A 21,029-nucleotide genomic window follows, 5' to 3' on the forward strand; every position below is an offset into this window, starting at 1 on the left:
TGCCTCACCTGCAGGTGGCTGGGACTGGTGCTCACCCACACAGAAGGGCTTTCTGTGTGCTAAACTTTATTTACTCAAGGGTAGAATTAATTTATTTGAACTATTTCTTTCAAATAAAATAAGCCCCTCAAAGGCTGCTGCTACTTTGTCATTTTCAGGCATCTCCGTGTCCACCTGCCCTCATTTTGCTTTGGTCTGCGTGGAACTGCAGAATGTGACAAAATGGCATTTACAAAAAGAACAAGTAAACACAGGCTTAATGAACTCTCTTATTTTGCTTCTTTTACTTATGACTTATAAAATTAAAATCCTTTAATCTTGTAATCCAAATAAATTGCCATGTTGGTTGCCTCTCAACTGTACTGCAACTAGGGAACAGGAAGGGCTAAGTGAGGGGACAGGAAAAGGTAAGGATGTGCTCAGCTATGGTTGAGTAACATTGTCCTGCTTCTGTTTTGAAGGGTGGAAAAGCAAGAGGTGATGTCTACTCCTGCCAGAAAACAATGGGTGAGGAACGCTGAGCTGAGTGGAGCACTTTCCAATCTTTGGGATGCAGTGATGAGATGTCAGGGTCTCTATAGGGTATCCACAAGTGGTTGATGCTATGGATAGAAGGGGAAAAACCTCAGCCTCATGACATGTGAGGTTAATGGGGCAGAGCCACACAATGTCGCTCTGAGGGGACCTGGGTGGCACTGCCACAGCAGTGCCACGTTCTAGCTTGTCTTAGGGTGACTTTATGATACTGGTATCCCCAATCGTTTGGTTTATGTTATATATTAAGTTCTGCACCTTTAAGACTGACTCTGAGAGCAAGAGAGGGGGGTAGAAGAAGCCGCAGTTTGTGTTAAAGAAAATATAACTCCCACACATCTCGCTCCTGGACTGTGTTGTCTGCAGCACAGACAGACAGCGGGACAGAGCTTCTCCCTGGCTTTTAGTAAGTTTTAGCTAGCTGAGGCAGAAGAGTTCCCCGGACCTTTGTTTTTTCCTTTTTTTCCTGGATCTGTGCAAGCCTGCTCTGGACTGAACACCCAGCCAAACCCCGGGAGCTCACGCCTGTGGCCCACCGGGGCCTGGGCTTTGGCACTTTTCCAGCGCCGGAGGGACTGATAAGAACCTGAGCGAGCCGAGCTACACCACATGAAAAGGACTTTTCTTCCTAGACTTGCCATCCCATCGAACAGCAAGAGGTTTTATTATTATTTAATATTACTCAATTTCTGTTAAATAAACAGCTTTTTCCACTTCTCTCCAAAGAATTTTTTTTCTTTCTTTTCCCGGACCAGAAAGTGAAGAGGGGCATTTCCCTGGGGAAATCCCCATTTGGAGTTTTCCTCCCTAATTTGCCCTAAACTAGGACAAATACAGTTTTTGGCGCCCAACGAACAGGGGCAAGAGAAAGTGGAAAAACCTGTACTGATTGTTGGTTGTATTTATTCTGTATTGGGATAAAGCAGTCAGTAGCCATGTTGCTTGGATACATAATATCTCTCGGGATGGAAGCCTTCATGTGGATCTGGTCCCTAAAAGTTTTTGAGGTTTTAATACCTGTCTTTGCCCTCTTTCCCAGTAGAGGGGCACGGATTAGAATGGTTATTGTGCTGGGCTCAGTGATAATGATTTATAAGAAGTTTATAGAACTACTGAAGTTTCTGTCAGGTATGTTTGGCTTATGGTTTCTTCGCCCGACCCTGCCTCCCAGTCCCAGTAGCACATTTTGGGAGTTTATTAGTAATTGTACCCAGTTTGTTAGAGGAAGAGCAGGGGATGAGGCTTTTCAGCCTTTTCTTTCCTTCTTCTCCTTTGAATCTGTTATGTCCCTCTTTGAGAATATCCAGTTTCCCCTGAGTGTTAAGGATACCACTTTCTTGTTAGTTCAGCTGTTAAGCTTCCTCTATATGGTCTGCAACTTCTCTAGAATGAGGGCTGAGATATCCAGAAGAGCCAATGAGACCCCTGCCCCAGAAGTAGACTCAGGTGTGAGAAATCCTGAGTGGTGTAGAGAATGGGACAGAATTGGCCGAACTCTGAAGGAATTTTCTGATCCCCCAGCCTGGGAATTTTCACGTGAACAAATTCAGAACCCAGATGAAGTAGGGAAATATCTGGAGGAGAATGGAGACTGACTGTAGACTATCGTGCATTAAATGAAGTGACTCCACCGCTGAGCGCTGCCATGCCGGACATGCTGGAGCTCCAGTACGAGCTGGAGTCCAAAGCAGCAAAGTGGTACGCCACTATTGACATTGCCAATGCATTTTTCTCCATTCCCCTGGCAGCAGAATGCAGGCCTCAGTTTGCCTTCACCTGGAGGGGAGTGCAGTACACCTGGAACCGACTGCCCCAGGGGTGGAAGCACAGCCCCACCATTTGCCATGGACTGATCCAGGCTGCTCTGGAAAAGGGTGAGGCTCCAGAACATCTGCAGTACATTGATGACATCATTGTTTGGGGAAAGACGGCTGAAGAGGTCTTTGAGAAAGGAGAGAAAATCATCCAGGTTCTCCTGAAAGCCGGTTTTGCCATCAAGAAGAGCAAAGTTAAGGGACCAGCTCGTGAAATTCAGTTCTTGGGGGTAAAGTGGCAAGATGGACGGCGTCGGATTCCTACTGATGTCATCAACAAGATCACAGCAATGTCTCCACCAGCCAACAAGAAGGAAACACAAGCTTTCCTAGGTGCCATAGGTTTTTGGAGGATGCACATTCCTGAGTACAGCCAGATTGTGAGCCCTCTTTACCTGGTCACCCGCAAAAAGAACACTTTCCAGTGGGGCCCTGAACAACAACAAGCCTTTGCTCAGATCAAAAAGGAGATTGCTCATGCAGTAGCCCTTGGCCCAGTCAGAACAGGACCAGATGTGAAGAACGTGCTTTACTCTGCAGCCGGGAGCCATGGTCTGTCCTGGAGCCTTTGGCAGAAAGTGCCTGGGGAGACTCGAGGCTGACCACTGGGATTCTGGAGCCGAAGCTACAGAGGGTCCGAAGCCAACTACACTCCCACAGAGAAGGAAATCTTAGCTGCCTATGAAGGAGTTCAAGCCGCCTCAGAAGTGATTGGCACAGAAGCACAACTCCTCCTGGCACCCCGACTGCCAGTGCTGGGGTGGATGTTTAAAGGAAAGGTTCCCTCTACCCACCACGCCACCGACGCTACATGGAGCAAGTGGATCGCCCTCATCACACAGCGCGCCCGTATTGGAAACCCAAATCGCCCTGGGATTTTGGAGATAATTACAAATTGGCCGGAAGGTGAAAACTTTGGTCTCACTGATGAAGAGGAGCAGGAACAAGTGACACGGGCTGAAGAAGCTCCACCATATAACCAGCTTCCAGCAGAAGAAACACGCTATGCTCTGTTCACTGATGGTTCCTGTCGCATCGTAGGGATGAACCGGAAGTGGAAAGCAGCCGTATGGAGCCCCACACGACAGGTCGCAGAGGCCACTGAAGGAGAAGGTGGATCAAGCCAACTTGCTGAACTCAAAGCTGTTCAACTGGCCCTGGATATTGCTGAAAGAGAGAAGTGGCCAAAACTCTACCTATACACTGATTCATGGATGGTAGCCAATGCTCTGTGGGGATGGCTGGAAAAGTGGAAAAGGGCCAACTGGCAACGCAGAGGAAAGCCAATCTGGGCTGCTGATGAGTGGAAAGACATCGCCACCAGGGTAGAGAAACTGTCTGTGAGGGTCCGTCATGTAGATGCCCATGTTCCCAAGAGTAGAGCTAATGAAGAGCACCGAAACAATGAGCAGGTAGATCAGGCTGCAAAGATAGAGGTGTCAAAGACAGATTTAGATTGGCAACACAAGGGAGAGTTGTTCCTAGCTCGATGGGCCCATGACGCCTCAGGTCATCAGGGTAGAGATGCCACCTATAAGTGGGCACGAAACCGAAGGGTGGACCTGTCCATGGACAGTATTTCTCAGGTTATCCATGACTGTGAGATGTGTGTCACGATCAAGCAGGCCAAGCGGTTGAAGCCCCTCTGGTACGGTGGGCGGTGGTCCAGATACAAGTATGGAGAGGCCTGGCAGATTGACTACATCACACTGCCCCAAACCCGCCAAGGCAAGCGCTACGTGCTCACAATGGTAGAGGCCACCACTGGATGGTTGGAAACCTACCCTGTGCCTCATGCTACAGCCCGAAACACCATCCTGGGACTTGAAAAGCAGGTCCTTTGGAGGCATGGCACCCCTGAGAGAATTGAGTCAGACAATGGGACTCATTTCAAGAATAACCTTATAAACACCTGGGCTAGGGAACATGGCATTGAGTGGGTGTACCATATCCCCTACCATGCACCGGCTGCAGGGAAGGTGGAGAGGTACAATGGACTGTTAAAGACTACCTTGAAAGCGTTGGGTGGGGGATCTTTCAAAAATTGGGAGCAGCATCTAGCAAAGGCCACCTGGATAGTTAACACCCGAGGTTCCACCAACCGAGCAGGACCAGCCCAATCCGAGACCCTACATATAGTAGACGGAGACAAAGTCCCAGCAGTACACCTCAGAGGTTTGTTAGGAAAGACAGTTTGGATCAATTCTACTTCGAGTGCAGACAAACCCATTTGTGGGGTTGTTTTTGCTCAGGGACCGGGTTGCACATGGTGGATAATGTGGAAAGATGGAACAACACAATGTGTACCTCAGGGGGATCTGATGGTTGGGTGAAGATCATGAATTAATTCCCTTGTCTGTATATAATGTATGTGTTGTAGAGTTAAAATATATATATATTAATTTTGATAATAAGTTGACGATATGGGGATAAGGGGTGGAATGTCCTGGGGTGACTTTATGATACTGGTATCCCCAATCGTCTGGTTTATGTTATATATTAAGTTCTGCACCTTTAAGACTGACTCTGAGAGCAAGAGAGGGGGGTAGAAGAAGCCACAGTTTGTGTTAAAGAAAATATAACTCCCACACATCTCGCTCCTGGACTGTGTTGTCTGCAGCACAGACAGACAGCGGGACAGAGCTTCTCCCTGGCTTTTAGTTAGTTTTAGCTAGCTGAGGCAGAAGAGTTCCCCGGACCTTTGTTTTTTCCTTTTTTTCCTGGATCTGTGCAAGCCTGCTCTGGACTGAACACCCAGCCAAACCCCGGGAGCTCACGCCTGTGGCCCACCGGGGCCTGGGCTTTGGCACTTTTCCAGCGCCGGAGGGACTGATAAGAACCTGAGCGAGCCGAGCTACACCACATGAAAAGGACTTTTCTTCCTAGACTTGCCATCCCATCGAACAGCAAGAGGTTTTATTATTATTTAATATTACTCAATTTCTGTTAAATAAACAGCTTTTTCCACTTCTCTCCAAAGAATTTTTTTTCTTTCTTTTCCCGGACCAGAAAGTGAAGAGGGGCATTTCCCTGGGGAAATCCCCATTTGGAGTTTTCCTCCCTAATTTGCCCTAAACTAGGACACAGCTCTGGGCAGAAGACACTGTCCTGGGGTCAGGAGAGGTGTAGGTGTCACAACACCTCCCAGACTGAATATAAGGGATGAAAGGGCTAAACTGAGGCCATCTTTTGAGACAAGTCAGGCAGGTCCTGGTGATGTAGGGGTGACGTGGCAGCTTGAAAGAAAGGATAAAGAGAGCACGGTAAAAACTTCTTGAAGAAAATGATCCAAACAGTGAAAAACAAGACTGGGCAGTTGGGAAGCACAGGGAAAAGCTGCCTCATCAGGAAGTTCAAAAGAACTGAAGCAGCAGCCAGCACACCCCACCCTTAGTGTTCATTCAACAGGAGGATAGCACTGTGAGCATATCCTAAATAAACACCTGGAGTTTTTCCAGTCACAGGGGGTGATATCACACCCACAGCATGAAACTGCAGGCAGACCATCACTGGCACAGAGTCCTCTGCTCCTGCACTGGCACCAATGGTGCTACACTTCAGATTTTGTCCCATCCATGCAACCCTTCCAGTGCTGTGTGTAACCACAGCTGAAATCACACGCCTGGCAGCTGTGGTTCTCTGCAGAAACCCCCCATCCTGACCTGATATATCTTCAAACTGCCTTGCACAGAACTGCAAAATCTAGTGGGAAAAAAAAAAATCAGTATTTTTGCCTTCTGCTTCAGCAACATGCCCAGCCTTTTCATTTCCCCACTTTTATTCCATGTGTTCCCATCACTTCAAATTCCCTTCCTGGGCCAGCTAATCCCTCAGCTGTTACAGCTCCTCATAAGGGACATTTTGTGAACAACCACAACTCCCACAGTGATGTCCGTTTCAGCCCATTCCACACAGAATTTCTGCCTGAGAAGGAATTAATGCAAGAGAAGTAGAGATCAGTAAAAGACTACAATAAAATTACCCTTCAGTTTCCTTTTTGTTCTTCCATATTTTTCCAGCAGCTGTGAGATGCCCCCTGCCCAGGGAGGCAAAGATTTAGTTTCAGATAAGCATTGTTAAAGTGAGTAGCTTTAAGGCCCAGGAAGTCTGAATTCCATTCCTCTGCCTCAGGGGATGGGCCCCTGAGTCAAGGAAGAATTGCCCCACCCTGGACCCTTTGTGGGGAGGCAGTCCAGGGTGTTCTGATTGGGTTTGAGCCCCTGAGGATTCTCCCTTGTTCTGTCCCTATTAGTCCCTGACCTTAAACTCCACCCTGGTTCTGTCCCACAAAACCCATCTCCCTGCCTCTGTTTGGGGCTCTGTGTCACTGCATCTGAGTTTGTTCCTGTGCTTAATAAATGGTTTCCTGAGCAGAGCCCATCTTGCTGGAGTCCCATGCCGGTCACCAGCAACTGTACCTTCCCTGGACCTGATCCTGCAGCCCTGGACGGCAACAAATGGTGGAAAATATGGGCAGCCAGTGAGGCACCAGGAGAACAGCACCACCAGCTCCACGGACACCCCATAAGTGCCCCGCTGATGGCTTGACAGCTGGCAAGACTCCCACCTTAAAAAGGAGGACTCGAGTACCTGGCAGGAGGGCCACGTTCAGAGTGCCTCAAAGGCATGGCAGAAAAGGGCTTACAGGGGAGGACCAAGACCAGGTGATGGGATAAACACCTACCATCACCCAACAAGATGTATTATGGATGGTTTTCTTTTTTTTATACATGGGAAAGACTTCTATGGATGATAGGAACAGTATGGATGATGTAATAAATTATTGTTTGTATTAAAAATTCGAAGTTTATAAATAAGACAAATGTGTTTGCAATGACATAAAAATATGAAATGTAAAAAGGCCTCTCCTCAGAGCGGAACGGGGTTCTCTCCGAAAAACCACTGATTGCCAACAACACCCAGATAACGAACTCAGGCAGGCCCATCAACTCGAACAAACAGACAGGACACGGACCATCAAGACGACAATGGAGCTGGCTCGGGGAAATTATCTGCCTCCGGACCCGAGCAACGCCCTGCAGATTCCTGTAGGGAACAAACTGATCAACGAAAGAAAGACAAGCTCCAAAAGATAGGCCTTGCCAGACCTGAACATCCCGGTGTTGAAAAGGCAATCAGGAAGGACAAAGGGGAAAAGCACGGCCGAGATATCCATCGGCACCAGCCCGGATTCCACCGCCCTGCCATGAAAACCTAACGTTGCAATACATACAGAATCTCCTTTACATATGAGGAGATTCTGTCCGGACACCGGTTAATGTCGTTATTCCATGTCAGGAAATCCATTCACTGGACAATCAAGGACACTTGGTGAATGGAACCTGCTTGGAATTTTCGCCTAAGGACAGAAAATCCCTATAAAAACCGAGGCTTGGGAACCCTCAATCGTGGATTTGGGAAACCTATACCTCTGGTGTAGACCCTGTCCACCCAGCGCTGCGCTGATCTTTTTTATTGTGGGTTTTTATCGCTGTTTCGCTTGTTGTTGTTTATTAATAAATTTCTCTTTTTCAATTCATATCACGAATTTGCCTTTGCATTTATAACAGATGATATGGGTGGTATTGGCTCTTCCGGTGGACAGTTTGCTAGCTTCTGTGAAGTCCCTCTTTTTTTTTTTTAGTGTATACCTCCCCATATCTTCCCCTCTCCTTTGTTCCTAAGGGCAGTACAAAGGGTGAAAAATGCCTGGATGGCTCGGGGCTGCTGCTGACTCCCCCTCACCCATGTGTGTCTCTGCCACCCCATCCCCCTTTTCCTGAAGGCAGGCAAGGGATGGAGAACGTCCAGAGTGATGCGGGTCTGCTGCCATCTGCCCGCCGTTCCATGTCCTCCTTCACCCCCTGTCTTTCCACATTCCTTGTTCCCTGTCCAGGAAAATGAAAATATCCTGTCCCAGACCCCCCTTCCCAAGATAGCGCTGACCCCATGGTCTGGGATCCCTTTTTCCTGCCTTACTCCTTCTTTCCTGACCCCTAAGCCCTCCCTTCCCCTTAGTAACTCACTCCTCCTCCGGTTCCACCCTTCTCAGGATGCTCCACCTCTGGGGGCTGTGCCTTTTCCATCGTGGGTAACACCCCCTCTGGGAAAGGCAAAACTGTAACCCGAGCTCCAAAGGCCTCCACTTCATCATCAACCCATGAAGTGGCGACGTTCATATCTTCAGGACAGGATCTGAGGCTGAACACTAAGAACTCTGCCCCTTTGTAAGAGGAGATAAAAGAACTGACCCCTTCCTAAAAGAAAATCAAGAACTGGAAGAGACTGAACTAAAAAACCTTTACGTTTGTATTAACTACCACCACTGCTTAATTTGTCCAGCTGTTGTACAATATCTAAGTGTTTGTTTCTAATTTTGTTTGCGCTTGTTTGCTTAATATGTTTTGTTGTTGGGTGCTAGTGTTTTTAGTGTCCCACAAAGCAAGGCAGGTACTTTGTGGGGGGGTTGGATTTTCTATAGTATAAGTTTTATAAACATTCTAAGCTCCTAATAAAATTTTAATAAAAAAACAGGGGGAGTTGCGAGGTGCCCCCCTCCCACCCAGGGATGCAAAGATTTAGTTTCAAATAAGCATTGTTAAAGTGAGAGGTGTGGCTTTAAAGCCTGGGAAGTGTGGATTCCATCCCTCTGCCTCAGGGGATGGGCCCTGTAAGCCCTGGAAAAGTTGCCCCACCCCAGACACTCGTGGGGTGGCAGCCCACGGAGTTTCTCCCTGGCTGTGTTCCTATTAGACCCCGACCTTAAACTCCACCCTGATTCTGTCCCACAAAACCCATCTCCCTGCCTCTGTTTGGGGCTCTGTGTCTCTGGATCTAAGCCGAGTTTGTTCATGTGCTGAATAAATGGTTTCCTGAGCAGAAGCCCATCTCGTTTGAGTCCCATCTAGGTCACTGGTAACTGTAGCTTCCCTGGATATGATCCTGCTGCCCTGGAACACAACAAGCAGCTACTTAAATACTGGTGTTCAGTAATAAAATGACCTGATAACATTTAGCTCTTTGAGACATAGATATTTACAGAAAAAGTAGAAAAGTATAGAAAAGACATAGAAAAAGTGTCACTAAATTACTTTACAGAAACATTCACAAGGCTTTGCAGCACTTCCAGGAAAATACATAAAATTCCTCCTCTCTTTATGCAATCATTGTTTGCTCTTTTTCAACCTGACAGATGGTATGAAAGTTTTGCACTTGACATTGATAATTGTCTTTCCCACAGGCACATGATGATATGCTCATTGCATCACTTTCTGGCTCGAAATACTTTTTAAGAGATTTTTAAGGTTCACAAATGAAATCCTGGGAAAGATGAGAGCAGGAATTGGTATTTCCACTTTTGCTCCTGGTTATGTGCTGTGGAAGTGGTGTGATCTGTTTGAATCACAGTTGTTAACATGGTCACTGTGTAAATACATACATAAATTTGTCCAAGCTGTTGTCCATCCACACTGACTGGACTGTGGCCATCTAAGAAGCCACCTGAAAAATAGAGACATTCTGTTAGTGAAATGTATTCCTCACAACTTCAGGTGGCACTTGCAGGGAAATTGTCCATCAGCTCTGCCATGTCAGACTGAAAAAAAACACTAAATTGTCCCACATTTTGAAGTATTTTGTATTTTATTTCACATTATAATTTTTTTTAACAGCCAAATAAGATTTAATTTTTCAAGCATGGGAAAATAGGCCAAGCAATGTATAAAGCACATCTTGGCACTGTTAATGAAGACAGAAGGGAAATGGGTCAAGGAACCTCTTTACCAAAATTAACTTCATTACACTCTAATGTTGGAGAGAAGGAACATTTCATTAATAATTATTAGTCCAATAACTTGCTCCATCCCAAGTGAGGTATCTGTTTCTCCCTTTTCACATCTGGGAAGAGAAACAGATAACCCAAAATACCAGTGCTTTTTCACTAGCTTTTTTTTCAAAGTCATTTCAAATTCCTGCAGTCAGAGGAATTGTTCAGGACACGTCCCCTGTGGTTCACTACTAATGTATAGACAGGTGTGTATATATATATACATATATACAGGGTCATAGAATATTGCAACAGCCCAGAAAGCTGCACGACACAAACCCAGGGCCCATTTCCTCATCAGAAACAAGGCATTGAGTTGTAGCGGAGCTGAGAAGCTGCAGAGAAATGACATTCCCTTCATGCACTCCTAACATTTCATTTGCCTTGGAATGAATTTCCCCTGCTCATCTTATTAAAGACAGATTATTTTTGCTTTGCTCATTACACAGACCTGTCTAAAGGACTGTGTCAAAGTATGAAAAATAAGTGAAAACTCCAGTGGTGTCATTTCCCAGCAGAGCTGATGAATTGCACACTCCTGTGGCTGCTTTCAGCTGCTGTGTCTCATGAACCATGCTGCTAATTTCACATCTCAGTTACTGCAAAAATGCTAAATAAAGGGGATTTTTTTTTCATTTTATCTCTAAAAATATGAATTTATTCACATAGCAAAAATGATAAACCCAAATATTTGAAAAAAATGATGGCTTCAAGCCAGCATCACCCACACAACTTTCATTTAAGTCTTGCTTAACTGAGGAAGTACGTCCAGCAGAAATATTAATTTAAGCTTTTCCTAACTTTCATGACCAGCCTCATCCTGTAGTTGATTTAGTTTTGCTGAGTAATACAGGATTTAGCTTTAATTCTTGAAATAATAGGAAACAGAAAGAAGGCCTACTAAAAAAAAAAATATAAAATTAAATATTTGTGTGGTTCAGATATTTCTATTAGTTGGTTGTGCAATGTTCTCTTCCAGGAATTTTTGGTTAACAAAATATAGCAGCAAAAATCATCAAGTAGGGGAAAAATCCAGAAAGATTCCTTTGGAAAAGGTATATTTAATGCAGCTGTAACACAGGCTGAATATGAATAAAACACTGCACAGCTATTAAAATAAAATAAATATATGCTAAAATACCATACCTGTTTTTATGAAACGGAATGAAAAACAATCATTAAGGCCAACTGAAAAAAGATCATTAAGTAGAATTCATTGATTAAGTCAACAAAAGTCTGAAGAAAGATACAGATAAAACATTTAAAGTTCTTTGTTTTCCTGTCCTTTTAATCTTGCATTTCTTTATTTCAACCAAAAAAATACAAAAAATACTTTTGTAGTGGTTTAGATTTGCTAATTTGAATTTTTTGGCTAATGCACTACATAGTGTGGTGGATTTTAGTGCTGGCTAAAAATTACTAGTGTACTTATTTTTTGCTGTGAGACATGGATTAGGAGAAGGGTAAAACACGCTTAAACTTTAAAAGGTATAAAGAAACTTTACTGAGAGAACTAAAAGAATAAGCAGAATTAGAATAAAACTTTTAGAACACTTTTTTTCTCTTTGCTTAACTTTTTTTTTTCAGCTGATGACAGAGAGACAATCAATTACCAATTATATAATAATCTTTTGTCAGTTTTTATAGTGAGAGGAGTTTTTTCTTGCTATGTTATGGAGATTCCTTTGTAAGAAACAGTTCTCTCATGGTTATTTTTACAAATAGCAGCTACTTGGAAAAAGTTCTACAATTGTAAAATTTTTCTTATTTTTATAGCCTTTCTACAACTATGTTTATGGGCTATGAAGTTATGGAGTATTATTTAAAGGATGAGTTGTTTAAAGATAAAGGTTTTTGTGGGTTTTTTTGGTTTCTGTGGTTATTTGGGAACAGGGAAAGAACTTTTTCTCTCCCTGGGGGCAAAAGGTTTTCACTTTCTTCTTTTGTTTAAGTTTTTTATGGGATCACAGCTACTTTAACATTTGCTTGGCTTTATTAATGTTTCTGTTCACAGTCACAGTTTGAATACTTTATTTCTTTATACTCTCTCATGAATTAAAGGGGATATTTTATTGTATTATTGTGTGGAACTCACAGAGGCGGATCTAACTTCTAAATGGCCTAACAAGTTGTCAATTCTCAGAAGTAACCAGCTATTGGCCTTTCCTTGGCACAGAGGAAGCTCCCAGCACATTTTCTCAGAGAAATCACTTCTGTGGGTGGTCTCTTACTTCTTCCCCAAATGTCAATCAATGCAAAACCAGCACATTAGAATTCATCGATTGTTAAGTCAACAAAAATCTGCAGAAAAATACAGATAAAACATTTAAAGTTTTTTGTTTTGTTTTTCCATCCTTTTAATCTTGCATTTCTTTATTTTAACAAACAAACAAAAAAATAAATACAGAAAATACTTGGAAAAGAACCTGTTGGTAAAAAGTTGCTATCTAGAAGAGCTTGAGAAGTTACTTATTGCATGACAACTCATTCTTGTGCACTGCCACATGTGGACCTCTTGTCTTCTCAAAATGTATTAAAATTCTACAAATCCTAATTTCTAAACCAGGAATAGAAGTATCAGTGAAGAACAGCTCTGCAAATTCTTCTACTTCCACTAGAGGATGTTTCTGTGGTACCAAAGCACTGGTCACCTTCTAAGGGGTCCCACAGCTCAGAGGTGGCACAGGGGATGATTGTGAATGGGTACTTACCTATCAAAAAAAAAAAAAAAAAAAAAAGAATCATTGATAAAGATGCACATCCTGAAATTACAGCCCTCCAGAAAGAGGTCATAGTTGACTATTCCCACAAAATAATTCAAGATTCTCCTAAAATAGAAAACAGAAGCAAACACAGTGTTTAGTTTAATTTACAGCTGAGCATTAGCTTGGCCAGGCTTTACAGACACATTACAATCCCCTGGAAATGCTGGAAATGCACCAAGGCCAGAACACAATGGAATATCCCACAGGTGCTTATCAAAGTGTAACTGCAGGATGCAATTCAAATACTGGGAAGGCCATGTGTAGCAAAGGAGCCTTCTGGGCTGGAAACTGAGACACACAACAGAGAGGACCAGGAGTAACTGGGCAGTACTTAGTGATGGGATGAGGGGGCTGGGGCCCCCTGCCTGTGGACAAAGAGGCACTGCCAGTTCCTGGAGATGTTCCATGGAGCAGCCCAGGACTTGGGCCAGGGCAAGGACAAATGGGGCTCTCTTCAGGCAGGGCAGAAGTGCGCTGGACAGGAACTCCTGAGGCCACCTGGGGTCAGCTGGACACACAGGTCCTGGGCCAGAAGGTCTGAAAGCTGTCAGCACTGTCCAGGGCTCAAGGGGTTTGGGAATTGTCCACCAAGGCCTGTGCAGTACCTCCCTGTCTGCACATCTGGGCGCTGGAATCGCTGTCTCCCTGTCTTTCTGCACATCTAGGCACTGGATTGTTTCCCTGTCTGCACACCTGGCTATTGGATTCATTGCTCTTTAGTGACTCTAGAACTAAATTTATTACAGCATCACCACACCAATCCAAGTTGAATAAGAAGGAGTCAGACTCCACTCACGACCTCCAGCACCTGATCTTCAGTTCCTGGCCCCTCTGAAGTGAGCAGAAATCCCACTGCCTCAGCTGGGCCAGGATACCATTGGAAGGAATTTCCTTAATTTCAGATATGAAGAGTTGTATATGATATAATTTCAGATATGAAACTGTTGGATTACACAAAATGAGAAACAAGGAGTTTTAAATGATTTATTTGATTTTTCCACATGATCACAGTTATAGTTTTACATCAATAGGGTCTGTTACTACTTACAAACAGAATGCATATTAAAATGAAAGCACTCCTTTCTTCCCCAGTTACAAAAGGTCTCGAGCCTCCCCAGAACAGAAGCTTCTTGTAAGCATAATGATTTTTGAAGTCTTTAACAGTCTGCATTCAAGACCTAATTCTAACAGTTTAATACAACTCAAAGCTGATTTAAGTTCCTAGCAGGAGATAGGTAACCTCAAAGTGACTGCAGACTTACAGTAATGCTAATTTACACACTATGTACAATTTAGAGAATTCTCTAGTCCCCTTACTGGTCCCATTTTCACCACCCCCTTTTCTCTTTTTCAAATTGAATCTTACTATTGGTTCCACTTTTCTTTGAAATATATACACAAGAATTCATTTTGCAGGCAAGAAGTGCAGTGGTATTTTACAAGGGAACAGCAAAATGCATGCTTAACTGCAGAAAACACACACAGCTTCATATGGAACAGCAAGTCAACATCTAGAGATTCAGTGTTTAAATATCTGCTGACTGTCTTTCAGCTCATTTTATCAAGAAACAAGAGGCTTCTGCTGCATGCAGTACATGATGGGAAAATCATTCTACACTGTATGTTAGACTTTTTTTTTTTAGCAATACAAGACGCACATTATATTAGGATGAACTTAGATTTTTTGGTTTTTTACATTGTTTTATATTTCATTCTTAACTTAAAAAAATAAAAACCCCAAATATATATTTGATTGTTGTCCCAGAAAAGATGGGTTTTTTTTTGCTGCCACACCATCATTCTTTACATTTCCCTTTCATTTGTTCAAATCAGCATTACTGTTTTGCCACATCGTTTATGGGAAGAGAGAACCACGGTCACTCTGTGCAGTTCTGTACCACTTTGTAATTGGCAATGGCATCTGAGAAAAAAAACCCTCTCAATTCTACTCCTGCCTGCAGGCTGAAGAATTAATTTTAATTCATTTTCTTAACCCCATGTGTTAAATGCTGGAATTCTCCTATTCTTGGCATGACCCATACCACTTTAAGCAATTGTTAATCAAGGATGGAATCAGAGGGGCAGCAAAGGTCTGGAGACTTGTGCTGACACCAAGACAGTTTGTTTGGCTGGAGTAGACAGAAACACGCAGTCTAAGAAACAGAATAAAACTAGGGGGGAAAAAAAAAGTCATGTCCACTGTTTCTCCTCCTTGGCTTGAAAGAACAGTTTCCAAATCCTTGTGTGCTCTCTGTGACCAGTTTTAGTTTCTAACCAGCTTCCAAATGATCTGTGATTTCACACTCCCTGCATGCCCAGGGCAGGCACAGCTTCCTCCCCAGTGTCCGTGGAACCACCTGGAAATGTTTCTGTGCATGCATGTTTGTGACATCTCCTCAACACTTTGGCTCACAAATGCATTGATTGCACATGGAAAATCAGTGGTCAGGCAATAAAACTGTGGCTTACTGTTTAAGTACAGAATATTTATATGTAACTCTAATTTAAATGAATGAAAGGGTTTTTTAAACATAAAGCAAATGCATATTTGGGAGATTTAACATCTTCAGTGTTAATCGACACAGTGAGTCAGATTTTCCTCTCCACTGCTACTGCATATTCTGCCTTTATTCCATATACAGAATTTTACTTCCATTATGCCTCTGCATCTGAAACAAGTACAGACTCTGTCACCCAGTGAAGAGGAGCTTTCTCACCTCTTAATGAAAAGATGCAGTTTCTGAGAGATGTCTGCACCTAAGTGGTTCTTTATCTTTTCTGGAACAACCTATAAATTACAGTTAGACTCTACTATTGGTACAGATGTATGAAGAAAAGTCTACATATTGAAATATGTTATCACTTCAACTAATCTCAACAGTAACACTGATATATTTTGCAATTATACAGTATGTAGAGTGTAGCCTCACACTAATAACATTAGATGACATGCAGACAGTTCTACTTTCCCTTATAAGAACAGTATATATTTTTTAAACTGCGAGGAACAGAGCCTCAGGGGACCCAGATGAGCCCTCTTAAGGTAAGCCGCAGAATTTAGAATAGAATGAGTGATACAGAAAAATAATAATCACTTGTTTTCTTTTCATGGAGACCATTCCGAGGAGAAGGAGCAGAAGGGGAAAACATATTGCACATATGTGAAACAAACGTGGACTGCTGGAAACAAGGCTAAACTCTAGATTGCTGCATTTGCTCTCTGTGGAGGTGAACAAAGTGCTCAGTTTGCAGTTTTGCTGGTATTGTGGTGTCCATGGTATGAAAGGGAAAAAAATGACTGAACCTCTCCCATCCTCCCCACATAGAGATGCCACAAGCAAGCCAACATGACAAGTCACTCTGTTGCTCCCATGTCCTCCTAATTTGGGACACTTTTATTACTGTTACATAGAAACCCGACTGGTTGGAGCTGTGACTACTTTTACCCATCTCTTACTGGAACTTTTTGCTCGTCCTCTTCAAGGTTTGCTTTTACGCTGGTACAGTTTTGCAGTTGTGATTCCTTTGTCTCTACTGTTTAGGTGTTAAGTCCTTGCAGTGGCTCAAAGTGCTGAAACTACAAAGTAGGTGCCATGGATAACTTTGTACAGGATTTCGAGATACAAATTGTAGAGAGATTTGCAAATGGTTTGGTTACAACACATAAGCAACAACAGCACAGCCTATTTTTATGTGATGTCTTGCAACTAACTGGACTATGGAAGTGAGGGTTTGAGCATGAACTCAGCCTGCTGAGTGCGGGGTGCTTCAAACTAACAAATGTGATGAGTAAAAATGGTAAAGCCACTTCGTTGCTAGCACATGGCTACATGGAATTACATACTTTTATATATATATACACACACACATATATATATATATATATGTATATATATATATATATACCCTATACTAAATTCCTAAACAAACCTTCAAGTTTTAAAGCACTTCCACTCTGGACTAGAATTCAGCTTCACTGGGTGGAAAAATGAGAAATTATGGTAAACAGGAACCAAGGTAGCTGAGAAGGATGGAGGTTTGCCATGTTCACCTTTGAGATGAATGTTTTTGCAGTGTTTACATGCACCTGGCAGAACTCTTCCCGTGTGCTTGTTCAATCCATATGCTTACAAAAAAACGTGGATCATGTAAATTCACAGTTATCACAGCCTTTAAAGTGTCTAAGAACTTGTGTGACCAATGCTTGGAGGTGCCCCCTGGTAAGTGGGCACCCTCCATTGCTATGGAATAATTACTGCATCTTAATGAGTTTGCTTACCTGAAATAGCAGAGCAGCTCTAATACTGATTATGTATGATATCATCGTATTAATAAAATAAGGATTTATACAAAGCAGTACTGGACTACAACATTTAAATGCTATGTTACTTGGCACATTTAGTAATGATAGCTTAGAAATCTTAACAAGTCCAGGGGACTTGTGATGAAAATATTGAAATGTTTGAAATTAGTTTCTAACCTTTAATGTTTTTGGTCTACTCTTTCATATGCTATTCATCTATTATGCTGTCCTATCAAGTAAGTGGAATTCCTTGTAAAGTCTATATTGCTAGTTTTGTGGACTGAAAAAATTTCTTTCCAAGCACTATGTTAACTATACAGTATATATATATTTATATTTATATGTATACATTTATATTATATAAAGTTTACTTACGTACTTTCATCAACCATATCAGGTCTACTTAGGTTTTTTGCCCATTGAGAATAAAAGAGCAAGAATGCAACACTTGGTTCTGTCTCACTTTTTTCCCTGTTTTTTTTCCATAGGCTATATTCTCATTATGTGTGTAAAATTGTCCAGGGGTTTGATGTAAAAGGTAGCTTTCCTCAGATTCAGCAAGCAGCATGTTTTCAAGGCAAATTTGTAAATACGAACTAACTGGATGGTGGTGAACATCTATCCAGCAGATAAGTAAAACCAGTATGGCCTGGGCTAACTGGAATTATTTAGTAACAACAAGCCTTTAAGCTTGGAACGGCCTAGGTAAAAACTGACAGTGTGATTTGTCGCTTCCTGCAAGTGCCTCTGCAGCTGTGTTTAAAACGAGAGTCATAAGAAGGGCCTTTAGCCTAGACAATGGTGCTGATGCCGCTGTGTTTGGGCTTGGTGCTGGAGGCGGCGGGCGGTGGCGGCCCGTGGTGGTGCGGGGCGTGGTGCGGCCCGTGGCCATGGGGCAGGTAGGGGCCGTGGCTGTGGCTGTGGCCGTGCTGGTGGTATGGGTGCGGGTGCGGGTGCGGGGGCGGATGGAAGTGGTGGTGGTGGTGGTAGGGCGGTGGGTTCTGGTGGCAGTACTGTGCATGGTGCGGGTGCGGGGCCGCGCCCTCCGCCTGCAGCGGGGCCGTGTGGCTCTGGGACAGGGCTTTGCCCCTCTTGCTACCAAAGAGGGAGCCTAGGAGTGAGGAGGAGTTGGGCATAGTCTGGTGAGGGCGAGATGGACACTCTCGGGTTGATGTAGCTCTTCGGCGCATGTGAGGACTGCTAATGATGGACCCCTAAAAAGAAATTAATAGAAAATAAAAATTAAAAAAAAAGTATTGAAATGTTCAGAAAAAAAAAATTAAAAAAAGTTCACACTGACCCACAAACTCCTCCTTTAGGGTTCACTTGGGTGGATTATGTTAAAGAGTTCTAGAGAAAATTTTCTCTCCACCTTCCCTAAGTTGCCAATGGGGCACTCATGCCCTTTTTAGGGGATGTTAAGCATTGAGTGATTGTCTCTCAGTACTTTGACATCAAAAGTTATGACTTTAAATTTAAAAAAATGTCACGGAAGAGTAACATGGTATAAGACCTACGAGTGTGTTTTTAAAGGAAAAAGACATTTTGAAATACTGCAAAAAATACCATACTTGTTTTTTTTACTACACACACACACACATACACACACAGACACACAAAATAAAGCTACATTAATTTTGACCTAAACAGTTAAAATATATAGCAGCAAATATTACACTTACAGTTCAGACTTTTAAAATGGTATTTAAATCTTTATTTATAGTAGTTTTACACTACTATACATGACAGTGCTGCTTCTCAGGCCTACCTCTATCTTTTGTGTTAAATGGAACCATACTGTTTTTGCCACTAAGATTTCTATGTGCTTGTATTATTCTGACCTATGGTCCAACATTCTATATTATTTAGCCTGGAATTTAGTTGCTGGAAGTTTGGGGTTTGTATCTTTAAAGTGTTACGGGACATGACAGTACTTAAGCAAAGTGTTCTAGATTTAAACTGCAATCTACCTAAAGCAAACACAAAAAAAAAAAAAAAAAAAAAATCTGCAAGCTGAATTCAGAGACATGAACAGTATATATAAATGGTTTGAAGATGAATGAAATCTCATGAAATCCACATTGTATTCACCTATCTGAATACTTTTTTTATCCTCCCATGCCCTATCTGTGCAATTCCATGGTGTCATGACTACATACATTTAGCAATTGAACTCGAAAATAAGCAATGGGGATGGTTGAGCATGACAGTCAATAGTTGTAGCTAAATATCAAACAGCAAGAACAGTGTACTTGGTAACAAAGAGCAAGTGGGCTTTTAAGCTGGGACCAGACTGAAATGGTGGCAAAAGGACACATCATATCCATTTAACCATGCTTGCAGGAACAAAGGGAACAAAGTTAGCTCAAACCAAAAATGGCATTGCTCTAAAACAAGCTGTCAGTGCTTTCTAAGCTGGAAGAATACAGTGAGTAGCCTAGGCATGCATTTTATTCGTGGCAGGCAGGTTTTATATATATATATATATATATATATGTTAGAAGAAAAAAAGAGCAAAAAAATATGTATGTATATAAAAGAAAGGTTTGAAATGCACATCATCACATCCAGCTAGACATCAGGAACTTCCTACTTACTTCCATATTGCTGTCTAGCGATCCTGCACTGCTGCGTCGCCCACGCTTGCCTGCCCAGGACATGCAACAGCAGAGATTAGAGACTGCGACACAACCGGCGCCCAAGAGCCGCGGCCCCACACCGGCCACACAACCCCACAGCTTTAGGGCCAGCAGGGACAGCAACTCTGCACCTGCCTGGGGTTTTAGGGGTTGAGTGCTAATTTGGAGGGTTGTTGTTGGGAATTGACTCACATGAGCGGGGCGTGACCTCTTTTTGTAGATTTGCACAATTCTTGAAGTAGGTGTGTTTGAGCAGCTGGGTTTAGTGCTGTGGTTGTGATGCTGAGCAGCAATGACTTTGAATGCTTTGATTTCCTCGAATCTAATTGGCCATTAAGGTTTTTTTTATTTAAACATTGAGATATGTGGGGTGGCATTAACTTAAATGCAAAATTTAATGTTGCAATATTCTGAACTTCAGTGTGGGGCACTATGAGGGGCAATGGTTTTATCACTTCATCAGTTTCATCACTTCATCAATTTTATAATTTCAAATTCAGCTTTGAACCTCAGTGGATTTCATACAATCTTTTTTCATGAGGTTTTAAAAAAACTAAACTTAATTTTTGATCAGTAAATCTGTAATCTGTCTTGACATTATGGCTAGATTTTGTTTGTTTAGCTGTGCAGTGCTTTAAGTGTGTTGGGTTTGTACTCCAACAGTCTGAAACTGCAAAGACATTTGCCTAAACCCACACATGAAACTCCAGACTGTTTGCCTAAAGAGCCAGAAAACCTCAGTGGCTGTATAGGACACAGGATCCCAGATTTTTTTTCTCATTTCACAGCAGAGAAAATAGCATCTGGCTGCAGTGGAAATGGAGATTTTTAGAAGATAGCTTGTGGAGCTTTGCTTTGAGAAGTTTCAGAATACTTTCCTGGCAGGGTGTAGAAACAAAGATGAGCTTTGATGAACCCTCAGGTGCTCAGAGCTTCCCTAAAATCCACAGGGCTTTAGAAACCAAAGCCTTATCAGCACTCTCTCCTTGCTTTCCTGCAAGGCCAAGTATCAAAGAGAATCTCCACCCTGCATTGGCGCATTGTTGCCTTCAGGATCTTCTACTCTGAGAGGTGGTGGTGTGGTGGTTTGGAATGTGAGGATTCCAGCATCACTGAACCAATTAATGATGTAGTCTCACCACAGACACC

The 21,029-nt window shown here is 42.8% G+C and overlaps 1 protein-coding gene across 8 annotated transcripts in view; it reads right to left on the bottom strand.

Annotated features, from left to right (window-relative positions):
• Positions 1-13,908: 13,908 nt before the first annotated feature.
• Positions 13,909-21,029, bottom strand: part of IQSEC1 (IQ motif and Sec7 domain ArfGEF 1) — a 291,177-nt gene continuing 284,056 nt past the window's right edge. For 7 of the 8 annotated variants that reach the window (XM_058844751.1, XM_058844749.1, XM_058844752.1 and 4 more), the window contains 2 exons: positions 19,839-19,888; positions 13,909-18,455 (listed from right to left, as the gene is read on the bottom strand). In XM_058844751.1, coding sequence (XP_058700734.1) covers positions 18,033-18,455; positions 19,839-19,888 — 473 coding nt within the window. In that variant the 3' untranslated portion in view covers positions 13,909-18,032. The remainder of the gene's footprint in view (positions 18,456-19,838; positions 19,889-21,029) is intronic. The other variant, XM_058844756.1, reaches the window with a different exon arrangement.

This window comes from Poecile atricapillus, chromosome 9 (assembly GCF_030490865.1).
Source record: "Poecile atricapillus isolate bPoeAtr1 chromosome 9, bPoeAtr1.hap1, whole genome shotgun sequence".
NCBI classification, from domain to species: Eukaryota; Metazoa; Chordata; class Aves; order Passeriformes; family Paridae; genus Poecile; species Poecile atricapillus.